The 15,929-nt window shown below is 45.0% G+C and overlaps 1 protein-coding gene across 5 annotated transcripts in view; it reads right to left on the minus strand.

The window, feature by feature from the left end:
- TACC2 (transforming acidic coiled-coil containing protein 2) overlaps positions 1–13,960 on the minus strand; it is a 196,113-nt gene extending 182,153 nt beyond the window's left edge. For 3 of the 5 annotated variants that reach the window (XM_019555904.1, XM_019555906.1, XM_019555903.1), the window contains exons 1-2: positions 10,242–10,330; positions 9,088–9,147 (exon numbers count right to left, since the gene is read on the minus strand). In XM_019555904.1, coding sequence (XP_019411449.1) covers positions 9,088–9,147; positions 10,242–10,274 — 93 coding nt within the window. In that variant the 5' untranslated portion in view covers positions 10,275–10,330. Of the gene's footprint in view, positions 1–9,087; positions 9,148–10,241; positions 10,331–13,861 lie in introns of those variants that run through there. The other 2 variants (XM_019555907.1, XM_019555909.1) reach the window with 2 other exon arrangements.
- Positions 13,961–15,929: the final 1,969 nt, after the last annotated feature.

Below are 15,929 nucleotides of genomic sequence, written 5' to 3' on the forward strand. Positions count from 1 at the left end.
TTCACTTTAAGTGGAGAAAAGAGCACCTGTTGTAAGACTGTTTGAAGGGTATGCATTCACACAGGTATTTGTATCATACTTTATTAGTGGAAATTTGCTTGCCATTTCACCCATGAATACGGAAACTGAAGGCTGAAGATCTGCCCATTAAGGGGCACAGGCAGTATACACTATGCAAAAATGCACAATAGCAATATATTACAACAACAAAATCATGCCAACAGCTGGATGTGGACTCAACACTGAGCATTAACTGCTTGGATAGGAGACTGACTTGCAGTAAAGTAAGAATGCAAAATATTAGAGAATTGAACATCCAGTTTGAGTTGCACTTGGGATAGGGACGAACATTACGCATAAACCAGCTTAAGTGGTTTAAAATGGTTTAAACCTGTAACCGAACATAAGTTCAGGGCACATAAACCAGTTTCAAAATGTCCAAAACCAGTTGAGACAAACCTGTTTGAATGTAGTATCAAATTTAACTGACTGAGCTCAAATCAGTTTATGCAACTTCTGTCCCAGACCTCTTCCTGGTTTAAGATACACCAGAGTCCCCCAGCATCCCAGCATGTTTTCTGGGCTGTGCTCTCTGCTCCAGTGGAGCAGGGCTGGCCCCACCAGCCTCCTCCCCAGCCAAAGCAGGGACAGGCAGGGGCGGGGGCCTAGTCAGATGCTGGCCCCAAAAGGGAGTTTATCCCCTCCTCTCTCCCCTGTCCCACAACCACCAACCTGCATTTCTCACTGGTTGCTCTAGCGGTGAGAGTATAACCAGGCCCCCGCAGTAGCCTGGACTGAACTGCCCAGGGAGGGGTTTAATTCCCCCCCTTTCCTACCCACACAGAACCAAGCTGTGGTCCACCAGATGCTCCCCCCTCACTGCCACAGTGGTGGGGGCATGGCCAGATGCCAGCCGGCAGGTTCCCTGAAACAGGGGGCAGGGAGGGGGGTTACTGACCCGAGGGGACTGCAGCCAGGGTCTGCCCATCCTGACCACCAGTGCTGATCACTCTGTGTGGGGGGCATTTGGCAGAATAAGCCCACTCCTGGCCCCTCTACTGGACGCCAGAGGGAGGGGGCAGTGATCCCACCCCCTGGTCCCATGGCTAAGGGGCCCTGCTGGCTGGCGTCTGGCCAGGGCCCACCTGGCTGCTGGAGCCACAAGGGGACAGGGTCCTGGCAGGGGCTGCAGCCCCTATCCTGGTGCCCAGAGAGCATGGGCCACTTCCCAGTGGGGGCCAGGAGCGGAGGCCTGAGCTACCATGGACTGTGCAGCGTGAATGGTGGCACCAGGGCTCGAAGGGGGCCATCACTCCCCAACCCCCCCCCACCATCGTGCACCCCATACAGTCTGCAGCAGCTTTCCCCACCCCATAGCTCTGCCCCAGAGCCTGGCAGTCAGGACCCTTTAGGTGAGGGAGGGTCAGGGAGGGGGATTATTCCTCCCTCTGGCCCCAGGGAACCGCAGCCCACTCCTGCCCCCTCTACTGGATGCCAGAGGGAGGGAAGAATAACTCCCCTGCCTGCCCCCTCGGCTAAGGGGTCCTGCCGGCTGGGCTTTGGCTGTGTCCCACCCTGCCACTGGAGCAGTGAGGGGGGAGTGACTGTGATGAGGGCCTATCATAGTGCCCCAGAGTGTAAGCCTCTTCCTGGTGGGGGAGGGGGAGCACTGCAGGGTGGGGAAAGCTGCCAAGGACTGTGTGGGGTGTGCGGTGGTAGTGGCATGGGGGGGGCATAGCCCTCTCTAACCCCCAGTGCTATCATTTGCACCACACAGTCCACAGCCACTCTGACCTCTACTTGTGGCCCCCATGGGGAAGAACCTCACGTTCCCTGGACACCAGACAGGGGGCTGCAGTCCCCATCAGGGCCCTGCCCCCTTGCTGCTCCAGCAACTTGGCGGGGGGCCCAGCTAGATGCCAGCTGGCACGGCTCTTTAGCTGAGAGGACAGGAAGTGGCATCTGGCAAAGGGGGCAAAAGGGAGCTTATTCTGCCACTTGCCCTATGCACGGACTGATCGGTGGCACCGGTCAAGGTAGACAGATCCCAGCTGTGGTCCCCCAGGGGCAGAGTGGGGAATAACCCTCCTCCTTGCCCTCCTCCCTGCCCTCTCTGCTTCAGGACAGTGTCTGGCCATGCCCCCACTGCTGTGGCAGCAATGGGGGAGTGCCAAGTGGAGCCTGGCCCAGGTTCATGCCAGTGGGACAGGGAGGGGGGAATTTAACCCCCTCCCCGGCCAGTTCGGTCCAGACTACTGCTGGGGCTGGCCATGCCTCCCCAGTACATCTGCCCTGCAGCCAAGGGTATGCTCTAGTGCCCTCCAGCTCCTGGCCTGAGTGAGGGGGCATGTTCCTGCATTTCCTCAGTCCAGAGAGAATATCTGAGCACTTGCAGATTGGTTCAACTTAGGCAGGCAGGTTAGACTAACCTACAAAGACAGGCTCCAGCTTTTTTAATGTCTGTCCCTAGCCATAAAGCTTAGATGGAAACATCCAACCATGAAGAAGCCAGTCTCAAACACTCATAGTTGCTTTGGCAAGACTAACTAGCATATGTTGCAAATCCTGTATGCGTTATAGTACTGATAAAGCTCATTAAGGCTTATGTTTAAGAAGGAAAAGAGAAAAGGAAAATACCAAATGTGAAAACAGTAGCTGTGTGGATTTGTTTGTTTATTTATTCAGTTATTTGGAAAAAATCGGAGAAAAGGAAGTGAAGGAGCAAGGAAAATATTAAAAAAGAACCCCTGGTGGTTATTGGCTTTAAGATTCCTTGATCGTGCCGGTTCTCCTTGGGGAAGTCCCCAGACAGTCACTACACTTTTATATGTAGCAATGCTTTTGACCTTCAAAAGCAATCTACAAATACTTATCATCTCAATATTTCTGGAACTGAGAGGTGGAATGGCCTGGAAAATTCAAACTGTGTGTTGCAAGTATATAAGAATTACCACGTTCAGAACTGCCAATTGCAAGAGTTCAAAAAATGGGAGTCTGGGCCTAAACATCAGGAGATTGGATTAAAATTTCATGAAGTTTAAAAAAAATGAATAAATTCTGGTATTGAAATATTAAAGCTTCATATTTTCAAGTTTTTCTAACACCAAAGACTGCTAGAAATTTTCTTTTTCAATCTTGCACTAAGTATCATACTATCAACTGGAGCTCCAAGAAAAAAATGGCAAATATTATGAGACTTGGAATAAATATCACAGAAATTGGCAGTGGCCCATTTGATAATTGGTGGTGGAGCTGGATACTGATGGGATGTCTGTACTGTATTTGTGTTACTCCTGAAAGCGCTGCCAAGAAACATACTCCACCCACCTTTTCCGCATGCACCAAATCCAGGAATGAGGCCAGAGAGCCATCTTGAGGTCACCCCCTGCTATTACTCAGGAGAGGTCTACTTAAAATGTGCTTGATGACAGCTGTTCAGAGCAACTCCATTTCTGGGTTTGGACCATGTGGAGCAGAAGGAAGCAAATGGGGCCTTTCTTCCAAACTGCACCCTTGGGAACACCACAGAAGCAGTAACCATGCAAAGTCACAAAGCAACAACATCAGAGTTATGGCTAGAACTGTGGAGTGCTGAATTCTTGCTTCCATGCACAATTTTATCTGATGATGCTCTCTTGTGACCACTTAATTTAGCAGGTTTATTCCTTGGTTCCTGCACATTTATTTGCTTCATTTTGGAAGCTGGTCATTCAATTCAGATTAACACTGAATCTAGAACTGAAAGAGCTCAGGAGTATGATATGCTTTATGGAGCCATAAAATGTTTGCCTTTTTAGAAGGTCATGCTATGTTAAGCCCTTGCATAAGTGATTAAGCAAGTGTTTTTAACTTTTGAATAAGTTCTACATTTAGCATAGAGGCTCTGAACTCTCAGCCGCTGTACTTTTGTTTAAAAAACAGTTTGTTGCTGTAATTGTGGGATGTTGCTGCCAGGTATATGCCTCAAAGGCTAGGGACAGATATTACACATAAACCCAATTTAAGTGATCAGAAACTGGTTTAAACTTGTAACAGAACAGCTTTCTTGCCTAGAATGGTGGACCACCTGGATAGGGCTTTAAACCGAGATCGCCAGGGGATGGGCCATCCTACTACTAACACAAGCCCAAGAAATAGTGACCTCAAAACCAGCATCCTGGGGTACATTAGGAAGCTTTCTCCAACATCAGATAAAGGACAGGTCATTCCTCAGCTCACCATAAAGCCTAGGGCCTTCAATAGCAAGCGTAGTTGCCTGTACACTAACACCAGAAGCATGAGAAGCAAGCAGGAGGAACTGGCCTTCCTACTAACCAACCAGGAACATGATCTTACAGGGATCACAGAAATCTGGTGGGACTCCACCTATGACTGCACAACCAGCGTAGGGGGATACACCCTGTATAGGAGGGATCGTGCTGAGAAGAAGGGAGGAGGAGAGGCTCTCTGTGTGAAGGAATGTTACACCTCCCTAGAAGCAAAGACTGGAAAGAAAGAAGGTGACTTGAGACCCTCTAGGTCAAGATACAAGGAGAATGTGGGGAAGAGGATTTGACCACAGGAGTCTATTACAGACCTCCAAACCAAGAGGAACAGCTCATGGGTGACTCCAACTACCCAGACATCTCATGTGATGAGCACTCAGATCAGATCACTCAAAAACCTTCTTCACTTGCATTCAGGAGCTCTATCTAACTCAAGAAGTCTATGGGCCAACCAGGGGCAAAGTGCTCCTAGACTTGGTTCTGGCCAAAGGGGATGATCTAGTGAGCAACCTGAGAATCAAAGGGAAACTGAGCAACAGTGACTATGAAATGATTGCTTTCTCCATCCACCGTAAGGCAAGAAAATTGGCCAGTAGGGTAGAAATTCCTGATTTGGGGAAGGCTGATATCCACAAACTCAGGGGATTGGCTAGCAAGGCCCTGCGGAACCATGGTCTGATGAGAAATGGCATACAAAAAGTGTGGTTGTTCCTCAAGGAAGCCATCATACAAGCCCAAAGGAAATCCATCCCCTTTTACAAGAAGGACAGCAAAAGAGCTGGGAGACCCCTTTGGCTCAACAGGAAAGTCATAGACCTCCTGAAATTAAAATGAGAAGCCTACAAGGGGTGGAAGTCAGAAATAACAGCCAAAAAGAGAAGTATTCAGAAACAGCCCACACCTTTAGGGAGCAGATGAGGACAGCTAACTGCTAACTGAACAACACAAACTGACAACTAGAATCAAGGACAACAAAAAGTCCTAGATACGTAGGAAGTTGAAATAAGAACAAGGGAAGCATAGGGGCCATGATGAATGAAATGGGACGGCTGATAACCGACACTCAGGACAAACCAAAATCCCAAATGAAGACGTCATGTCAGTATTCCACCAGTCTAAGGGTGTTAGCCTGCTTGACATGTTGCTGGATCATCATAGTGGTGGTGAGCACCCTCCCACAATTGGCATAGATCTTGTAGGGGAACACCTACAAAGACTAAATCTCTAAAAGTCAGGAGGACCAGACAAACTATACTCAAGAGTGCTAAAAGAACTGGCCGATGTCATCGCACAACCAATGGCAGAGTTATTTGAAGACTTGTGGCAATCAGAAGGAGTCCCAGAACACTGGGAAAAGGCCAATGTGGTACCTATCTTTAACTAAGGAAGAAGGAAAGACCTAGGAAATTACAGGCCAATTAGTTTGACCTCAATGCCTGGTAAAATCCTGGAGAAAATTATCAAAGAATCCATCACACACAGGGTAACTGAAGGGAGTATTCTGAAGGGTAGCCAACATGGCTTTGTAATAGGCAGGTCATGTCAGATCAACCTCATTTCCTTCTATGATCAGGTAGATAGGGGAAATGAGGTTGATGTCATATACTTGGAATTCAAAAAGGCCTTTGGCTTGGTCTCCCATTATGTCTTCATGGTCAAATTGGGAGAATGTGGCCTTGACTACTTTATGTTCTGGTGGCTAGGCAACTGGCTCTGTGGTAGGACCCAAAGGGTATTGACTGATGGAACTGAGTCATCACAGTGGAAAGTGACCAGTGGCATCCCACAGGGCTCAGTACTTGGACCAGTGATCTTCAACACATTTATTGATGATTTGGATTCGAGTATTATAAGCAAACTGTCAAAGTTCGCTGATGACACCAATCTATGGTCACACTCCAAGACAGGCTAGTAATGCAGGCCAACTGGACAGGCTCATGAGGTGGACAGACCTCAGCTGAATGTCTTTTAACACAGAGAAATGTGAAGTGCTCCACCTGGGGAGAAATAATCCACAACACACTTGCAGGCTTGGCAGCACTACGCTTGCTAGCACCACAACTGAATGAGACCTGGGTGTCATGACTGACAGCAAAATGAACATGAGCCACCAATGTGATGCCGTAGCTGGCAGATCTAATCAAACACTGGCATGCATCTACTGAGGCATCTCTAGCAGGACAATGGATGTCATCCTCTGAGTCTACTTGGCCACGGTGAGACCACAACTGGAGTACAGGTTTCCCTCGCTTTATGCTGTACATGCGTTCCTGGAAAACAGCGCAGAACTCAAATTTGCATAAAGGGAACCCACTTTACAATGTAACCAATAGGGATACGTTCCAAGACCTCAACTGTACTGACCCCCAGACCCATTTCTACCACTTTTACAAAACAACTTAGGTGCTCATCAACAGCAGACAGTATACATAAGCACATGTGTATGATCACTTCATTTGTGGTGGTGAGTGTTTAGTTGATGTGAAGAGAAGGTGGTGAAGGCTTCATTGATGGACCTGGGAGAGGGGTAGGAGATAAGGTAGTGGGATGCTTAGAAGCCATAATGGGGACGGCAATTACAGAAACATGTGTCGCAGACAACGAACAAGGGGCACAGATCCACACAGTAGACTATATTTTGGTGCGCATCCCAGATTCATAGATGCTAGGGTCAGAAGGGACCTCAAAGGATCATAGAGTCTGACCCCCTGCCAGTGGCAGGAAAAAGTGCTGGGGTCATGTGACCTCAGCCAGGTGCTTGTCCAGTCTCCTCTTGAAGACTCTCAAGGTAGGGGAAAGCACCATCTCCCTTGGAAGCCCATTCCAGGTTCTGGCAACCCTAACCATGAAGAAGTTCTTCCTGATGTCCAACCTAAACCTACTCTCCGTCAGCTTGTGGCTGTTGTTTCTGGTTATTCCAAGGTGTGCTCTGGTAAACCCTCCTGCCCGGTGAATTTATATACTGCCACAAGATCCCCCCATAACCTTCTCTTGCAGAGGCTAAAAAGGTCCAGGTCCCTCAGCCTTTCCTCATAAGGCCTTCCCTGCAGGCCTCTAACCATATGAGTGGCCCTCCTCTGGACCCTCTCAAGGTTGTCCACATCCTTCCTGTATTATGGCACCCAGAATTGGACTCAGTACTCTAGCTGTGGCCTGACCAGTGCCGCATAGAGGGGGAGTATCACCTCCCTGGACCTATTCATGATGCACCTACTAATGCATGACAAAGTGCGGTTAGCTCTGTTAATCCCTTCATCACATTAATTACTCATATTCATCTTGCAGTCGACAACAACTCCAAGATCTCTTTCTGCCGCTGTGCTGCTTAGAAGGTCATCTCCTAGCCAATAGGTGTGCTGGCGATTCCTTCCCTCCAGGTGTAGCACCTTGCACTTGTCCTTGTTGAACTGCATCCTATTGTTCTCTGTCCACTTCTCTAACCTGTCCAGGTCCGCCTGGATTCGGTTTCTTCCCATCATTGTGTTTGCTTTGCTGCATAGCTTGGTGTCATCTGCAAACTTGAACAGAGTGCTTTTCATGCCCTATCCAGGTCGCTGATGAAGATATTGAACAGCACCAGCCCAAGGACCAAGCCTTGGGGGACTCCACTACCCACATTTTTCCAGGTCAAATTAAAATGAAATTAACCACCACCACTCCCTGGGTACGACTCTTAAGCCAATTTGCCACCCACGTGATTATGTAATCACCTACGGCATAGCTGTCCAATTTGCTTATAAGAATAGGATGGGATACTATGTCAAAAACCGTCTTAAAGTCCAAGTAGATAACATCTACCTCAACACCTGCATCTAAGCTTTTAGTGACCTGGTCATAGAAAGAAACAAGGTTAGTCAGGCAGGATCTACCTGCTATGAACCTGTGCTGGTTGCCCTCCAGCATTATATTACCCACTAAACTCCCACAAATGTGATCCCTGATAATTTTTTTCAGGGTTTTCTCAAAGATAGAGGTGAGACTAACTGGTCTATAGCAGATTTCCCCCTCCCCTCTCCCACAGACCATAGCCAGCATGTGGTAAGCCAGCAAATGCTGAGAGGTATCTATGTAAGGCAGAGAGGACAAAAGCTTACAGGACAGTTCCCACTTAGGGCTTTTTGGAGCTAATTAACAGGTCAGCTGGTAACATCCCTCCATTCCTTCCTTAGAAACAGTTGTTTAAGAAGAGCTTAAATTAATGAGAGAGGTGTTTTGGTGCTAAATGCTCCGTTATCAACTCTCTGCTGGGCTGGTCAGAAGTAGTGAGGGCGGGGGGACCCCTCCTTAATCTGAGCACCCTGCTGGGTCCTGGCCCCAGCTCAGCTCAGTACTGTGGAAGGGAAGGGAGGGCTGCTCTAGCACACCCCAGCTTCTAGCCTGAGCCCACTGCAAGCATGTGCCTCCATTTCCTCAATCCAGAGGGAGTGTCTGTATGGTTGGAAACTGGTTCAGCCTAGCCAGGCTAGACTAACCTGCAAAGATCAAATCAATTCAGGCTCAGGCTTTTTGAAAGTCTGTCCTTAGCTAAAAATAACAGCCATCATTACCACCCACTGGTCCATCTTAAGCAATTCAGAATGGGAAGAAAATCTGGCATGCAAAATTTATTAGCATGGGATGCATCTAACCCTCCCATAAAATACTACACAAAAACTGAACAAGGTATTTAACAGAAATTGGATTTTAATACATATTTTTTGCAACCTCCTAAAACTTATAATCAAAACCTAGAAGCAGAGGCATGTCAAATAAAACAGTTAAGACTTATGCTAAAATATTGAAATTCAAACCATGCAAATGAAATGTCATTATCTACTACTACCTGTTGTGTTCCTTGATTTGGTGGCATTAGGATGACATTATTTGTGCCAGCAACCTCTGACTGAAAACAAAGATGGTTAAACATTTATTATGCAAAGTACATTAGTTTTGTTCATTTGTTAAGCAAATTTAATAAACCTTTCCAACACATCCTTTGCAGATTTAAGTACTTATTTCTAATTGTAATGATCATTTCTTAATGATATCATTGCTTAATGGAGTGTTTTATATTAATAGTGACCTGGGAAATAATCTGGATTTGTATTTTAGGCCTTTCCTGCCATCAAAAAGGGAAAACTTTTTAAAACTTTTAGTTAGAAATTCAGGTTTAGTCTTTCCAGAAAGATGCTCTGGTGACCAGTAACCTAATGAATTTATCTATATTGGTACCAGAGTCATGAGGAAAATGTGTCCTTTTTTTTTTTAGTTATAATACTTAAAATTTTGGGAGCCAAATCTTAGCATGTTCCTGCTCATTTAGTATTCCTCCAGCAGCAAGCTGCAGATAGAAAGTTTAAACCTTTCATTGGGCAATTCCCGAGTTTCAAACTACTATGTAGGTGGCATAGACTCAACATAATCAATTCTATGCCACCCAAGGAAGAAATGCCACCCAAGGACCAGAGAATTAATGGGCTATAATAATATTCAGTTGCTGACACAGGACTCTTATTCAAATTTAAATCAATGGACCAAACCATAAGTGTTGAGCACTGACAGAGTTACAGTCAACATAACTAGCAAAGGGTCGAAAACTTAGCAAAGAGAAAGGCTGCCGATTCTGTCTTGATGTTGAATGATAAATTAAATCTTCGAAAGATGAACCTTTTTATAAATGTTTCAAATAATTTAGGTTCGCCATTCAAAAATGAACAACCTTTGGGCGAAGCCAGGTATAAATGCCTGGATCCATACACATACACATACACATATACATATACACACACACAGTACAGGGGAATCTCTGAAGAGGAAGAAACTGATGTGTAACATTTTACTGTAAAAATTCTGCCCTTGGTTCCATTGAGGGGTAAGGAATTTCATGAGCGGGAGCTGCACAGGTATAATTGAAAGCAGAAAGCATGAAAACAAGCAAGCAGTCTTGTGAAAAGATTTGCAATCAGTAGAAGGGAGGGAAAATTTTGTCACACCCACCTGATTTTCTGCACTGCTGTTTTCATTCCCCATTGCGATGCAAAAGTTCCAGTGTCAAACAACAATGAAGTTAAGAAAGGCAACTGAAAGAAATGAAACACTGTAAATCTTCTGGCCAGGGACAGAAGTTACACATAAATTGTTTTAAGTAATCAGAAACTGGTTTAAACCTGTAACAGGACAGAAGTTCAGTGTACATAAACCAGTTTCAAAATGGCTGAAACTGGTTTAAGATAAACCTGGTTGAGTGTAGTATCAGATGTGACTGATTTGGATCAAACCAGTTTATGAAACTGTCCCAGACCCCTTCCTGGTTCAAGTTAAATCACAGCCCCTCCGCATCCCAGCATGCTTTCCAGCCTTGGGCTGGGGTGCGCTGTCTGCTCCAGCAAAAAAGGGTTCAGGGGTGGAGCCAAGGACTGTCCCCCACAGGCAAACCCTGACTGGGATCTGGGGCCAGGGACAGGGGGTTAAACCCCTCTTCCCCCAATTAAACCACTCTTCCTTTGAGTGCAGAGCTGCCCTGCCCTTTCCTGCCCTGCTAAATTTACTGACACTTACTGCTGGCTGTGACTGTGGACTACAAATCCCAGAGGCACCTGTAAGAGGAAGTGATGAGCAATCCTGCAGAGTCCTGCTGATGTGATTCTGGACCGCAAACGCTAAAGACCTCAGGGGCAGTAGGAAGAGGAAGCGAACACACAGCCCATGCTGGCTACATGCCACAGAGCCATGTTCTAGCACCCCCCAGCTTCTGGCCTGAGCCACTGCAGGCATGTGGTTATATTTCCTGAAGCAAAAGTAAATATTGTGTGTCTAGTTTTTTCTCAGTTCAATCTCTGAAGTTTAGACCAACCTGCAAAGACTGAATCGATTCAGCCTCGGGCTTTTTGACTGTCTATACTTAGCCCCAGTGACTTGAAACCTTACACTGTATCCTTAGCCCCCTTATCACCTTCTTTTAAGCTTAGGACTGATAATGTTGGTCTCACTGACACATAAAAATAGCTGTCTAAGGTTTCTAAGATGAGTCTTCCTGATCCAGAGGTGTAACTGGCCAGTACTACACCCTGGACAAAGGCAGCATACAGTGCAGAAACAGTTGCTGACGTCACTTCCATATTTTGCTGCCAACAGGTGTTGAGCAGCCATTTAAACAGTTCTCAGCAGCAAAAAAAGGTGGTGGGCTCTGCCACTACTACTCTGTCCTTCCTGCTGCCAGAGCTGGAACAGGGAAGGTGCAGGCTGCTGGGGCTGAGCGGGAAAGGGGGTAAATGGAGGATGGGAGAGTGAGGTGCCCCACCAGCTCCATTCCAGCACCCACCCCTTAGGCAGCCCCCAAGCTCATGCCTTGCTTGCCGACCCATCATTAGACTTCTGCCATGATCTCCTTCCCAACAGTGTTTTAGCTAACGTTAACAGACTGTCCTTTAAATATAGTCTCTCCACTGTGTTTCTCAGTTATGGCAGGTACTGTACTTATATCATCTGAGAGGGATTTTCTTTACTGGTTAGCTTTGATGGTCAGCTGCTCTGAAGCTTTTAAGTTTTAATGATTTTAAAATCCTTTTTAAAATTCTTGGATTAAGCAGAAGTCCTACATGAGCAGGATTTGTATCATTATGTGTGCCCACTTAACACTAAATGAAAATGTATGTTTTGCTAATTTTAATAAGAGCGTTTGAGTTTTTCACCCTTAAGCACTGGAGGCCTCTTCTGCTTTCTTAGCTAAGACAAAAAATCCACTTGCACTCAACAGGCCCATTTCTGAATTCGTACTGATTCTAAATTTACAATGTCTGAACTCCCTGAGTTCGCTTGTTTCATAAATCAGCATAAGTAGTATAGCCGCAGAGCAGTTAAGGTATCTCACTGTGACTCCAGAGGCATGACTTGAAGCCCTGCTCTGGACTCATGTCCCGGGATGTCCCAGGTGGAGCCAGCTGTAACTGAGTACCTTGCTAGTAGGCTGAGAATCAAAGGCAGGTGATGTTAGCCACACATTCTGTACCATTGGTGAAGAAACTGGATCACACTAGCAGCCCAATGGGACATTATAGCTTGGATGGACCAAAATTCCTTGTACAATATAACTCCACAGATCTTAATTCAGGGGTGGGCATAATGCAGCCTGCAGCCTGCCAGGCCATTCTATCTAGCCCGTTCTAAAAAAATGTAGAAAATTAATATTTATCTGCCCCTGGCTGCCTGTCATGCAGCCCTAAATGGCTTGCTAAAACTCAGTAAATGGCCCTCCTCCTGAAATAATTGCCCACCCCTGTCTTAATGGAATTACTCCTCACTTTCAGCAGATGTTACATGTGAATTAGGCCTGATATATTACCCCCCACCCCTTAAGAAACTTGGAACTGGACCCCTGTCAAGTGTCTTCCTGTCTTTTTAAATCAATCAGCTGAGAATGTTGCCTTGCAAGAGGATTCTCTGAAACATTTCTGTGAGTCATTCCAAAATGGCAGGTAAATATACTTTTGTATAAGATCAACATCCTCACACTCATTTAATACATAGAGAAACAGATCTCACCATGCATCATGCTGCCTTTAACAATCAGCAGGTTATACTGGCATTTCCCTGCTGCTGACCAAACAGTTTTTGTTCCCATGGAAGCTGTATGACAAAAGCCAGCAAGTTCAAAGCTCTTAAGTCTGCCGGCTGATGGCCACCAGCTGAAGGGCAGAATTAATCCTATTGATCTTAAATGAGTCCATCACTTCATTCAGTCCCAATGCCTTGCAAATACTCATCAGGAACAGAGCTTTGGCCTTCCTCCCTCCCTTGTATTGATTGAGCTGTGTTGTATTAATGTTTAAAATTCATTTGACTCTTGCAAGTCTCTCTGCGTCACTTCAGTATTGTTGACCTTTAAGAGTAGTGGTGGTTCATGGAAACTAAAGTTGTCATATACTTTTACAGCAGGAATATATAACATTGTTTACAGGATCTTGCTAAAATTTACAACCACTAAGGTACACAAAATGCAGCAAAAATGTCATAAGTCACCACTCCAGTTTTTTTCCCCCTTTTGCCAGTGCCCTTTCCTTTCTTTTCCTTGCAATATGAAGCTTCTGTACTTTCCAACTCTTCCATCATCATTTGCTCAATTATTATAATTAAATAGGAAGAAAAATCAAAGCTCTACAACTTCTTTATTAGTAAATGAAGTGTAGAGTGAAGAATAATTAATAAAAATCTATAGGTTAAAATATAATCCCAGTGGTTTTAATTTACATTGCTCCATAGAATCAGCAGAATCAGCAGAATCCACCTCCAGTTCTTAAATATTTCCTCACTGAAAATCAGAACTCAGTTCTTCAAATGTGTGTACTTTATAACCATTTTTCTATTAATTTGATGTCATATTAATGGTAAAAGCTTGCTAAAATACCTTTAGTCAATTTAATAATAATAATAATAATAAGGCCAAAGTGTTTCTTCCCTAAATATCAGAACTGTTAAAAAAAGGTCCATCATTACTAACATAATTTTAAAATTTTACATTTCAAAGGGTCCCTCTGGCAAGGTCAGACTCCAGACACCTTTTCCCCTGCACAGTAAAATCACTTTCCTAAAATAAAGAGAATAATTTATTTTGAACTTACATTCCAGGACGAGATCTGATTGCTCTGGAGCAGTTGCCAGTTTAAACCATCCTTTTCAGCTGCACCTCACTAATTAATCTCCACCTCTTTTTCCTCCTCCTCCTCTTCTCAGACACACATGAAATTTTGGCTTTGTTTCAGGGACCCACCTTAATTCAAACATAACCAGTTAAGCAAACAACTCTGCCTCCACTCCAGGCATTGAAGAAAACAAGATACACTGTCTTGCAGGGTCCCACTGTATGGTTCAAGTGAGAGATCACCGTAGATTTTTATTTCGTAAGTAAACACTACTGTCTTGCACAAAACTACCATTAGAGAAACCTCGAGTATTTCTCCGTCTGTAACGTTAGCAATGTTTCTTACATTAAAGATTTCCTCAAGGTGAAAAAGTATCAATAAGATACACAAGTGATGTAAATATAGGATGAGGTTTTAGGGGGCTTTTTTAATTTAAAAAATAGTTTTCACTTCTTGTTTGTTTATACTTTAAGTTTGTTTTTCAAGTTTTAATGTCAAAAAGGCCCAGAAGTTGTTCCCAAGCATAGATGTTTGCCCTTAACAACAATGAAACTACGTGCAGGCTGGTCATCAAAGTAATTTCCCAGTTAATCATCTGGAAGGTGGAGGCTTCTGACAAAAGCTCTTTGAAATGCAATGGTGCAAGAAATACAGGTTTATGGTGTGAGATAATTGCTGTTGTTAATGCCTGTTTTCTGTTCTAGCCAGTGTATGCATAAAGGAGTCTTCACAAAGCCAGAGTTTCTCTCTAGTTACAATATCAGGTGATTAACAGGCTTCTATACACACGGTCTGATGATGCCACACTGCCGAACAACAGCGTGCTGGCTTTTACTGCATCCTGAAGTAGCGCAAGCCAGAGCACTACTAACTTTTGTGCAAGTGCATTGCATTTGAACAAGCATCAAGACTCTGCTATTTTCCAATGGTAACAATCAATCAATCTGGGTAAAACATTCATTTTGAGAACATGCATAATTTTATGCATGTAAGTAATCTGACCTAAGCATTTTTAGGATGAAGCTGAACTGAGGTATATAGCTTCTATGTCACACAGTTTTGTTACAGATGCACTGAAGCTGTGGAGACTCGTAATGTTCAGCTGCTTTAAAAGGGGAGTAAGGCATTGCTGCTCAGAGCTTATCAACTGTTATGATGTAACCAGTAACTGTATGCGCTCCTCTCCAAGCACAAGTAGGTTAGATCACTGTAACAATAACCTTGAATGAAACAGGGTTAAAGTTCCAACCATTTTACTACACTAGTATCACTAGATAAACATGTTGCAGCTACATTACAGCATCTTAAATCGGTATCGTTACATACCTGTGTACGGTTAGATCTTTCTATACTTTGGGAGATATTGTTTCCCTCACTAGCCCCAAATGCCACATTAATGTACTGATATCAATCAGAGAATTTTCTTTGGTGGGGGCATAAATGACCCTTCACTCCCCAGTGCTCTTTGCAAGCCCTGCCAGATGGGACATGCCAAAGGTGGTGTTCATAGCACATAATACTATGAGGTTTCTGTTCCAAAAGTCAGAGGGAGCCTGGAATGGGCTATGATAAATTTAGAGAAGCCAAAAGCTGTTTTGGGTTACTTGAGTAGCCTACAAATGGAAGAACACAATGGGCGCCTATACATGTGCAGTGAGGGTGCTCCAGCAATTACAGCACATTGGAGCAGACTCAGTTTCATAGTTTCTAGGGTTGGAAGGGCCCTGAGCAGATCATCAAGTCCGACCCCCTGCCATGGCAGGAGAGTACTGGGGTCAAATGATCCCAGCAAGGTGATTGTCAAGCCTTGTCTTAAAGACCCCCAGGGTAGGAGCCAGCACCATTTCCCTTGGAAGTTGGTTCCAGATCCTACCCACCCTGACAGTGAAGTAGCGCCTCCTGATATCTAGCTTAAATCTACCCTCTGCCAGCTTGTGACCGTTATTCTTGGTCACTTCTGGCAGTGCTCGGGGGAACAGGGACTCCCCCAGTGCCTGCTGGTCCCCTCTGACTAGTTTGTAACAGGCCACAAGATCCCCCTCAGCCT

This window comes from Crocodylus porosus, unplaced genomic scaffold (assembly GCF_001723895.1).
Source record: "Crocodylus porosus isolate Cpor-Errol unplaced genomic scaffold, CroPor_comp1, whole genome shotgun sequence".
Classification (NCBI taxonomy): domain Eukaryota; kingdom Metazoa; phylum Chordata; order Crocodylia; family Crocodylidae; genus Crocodylus; species Crocodylus porosus.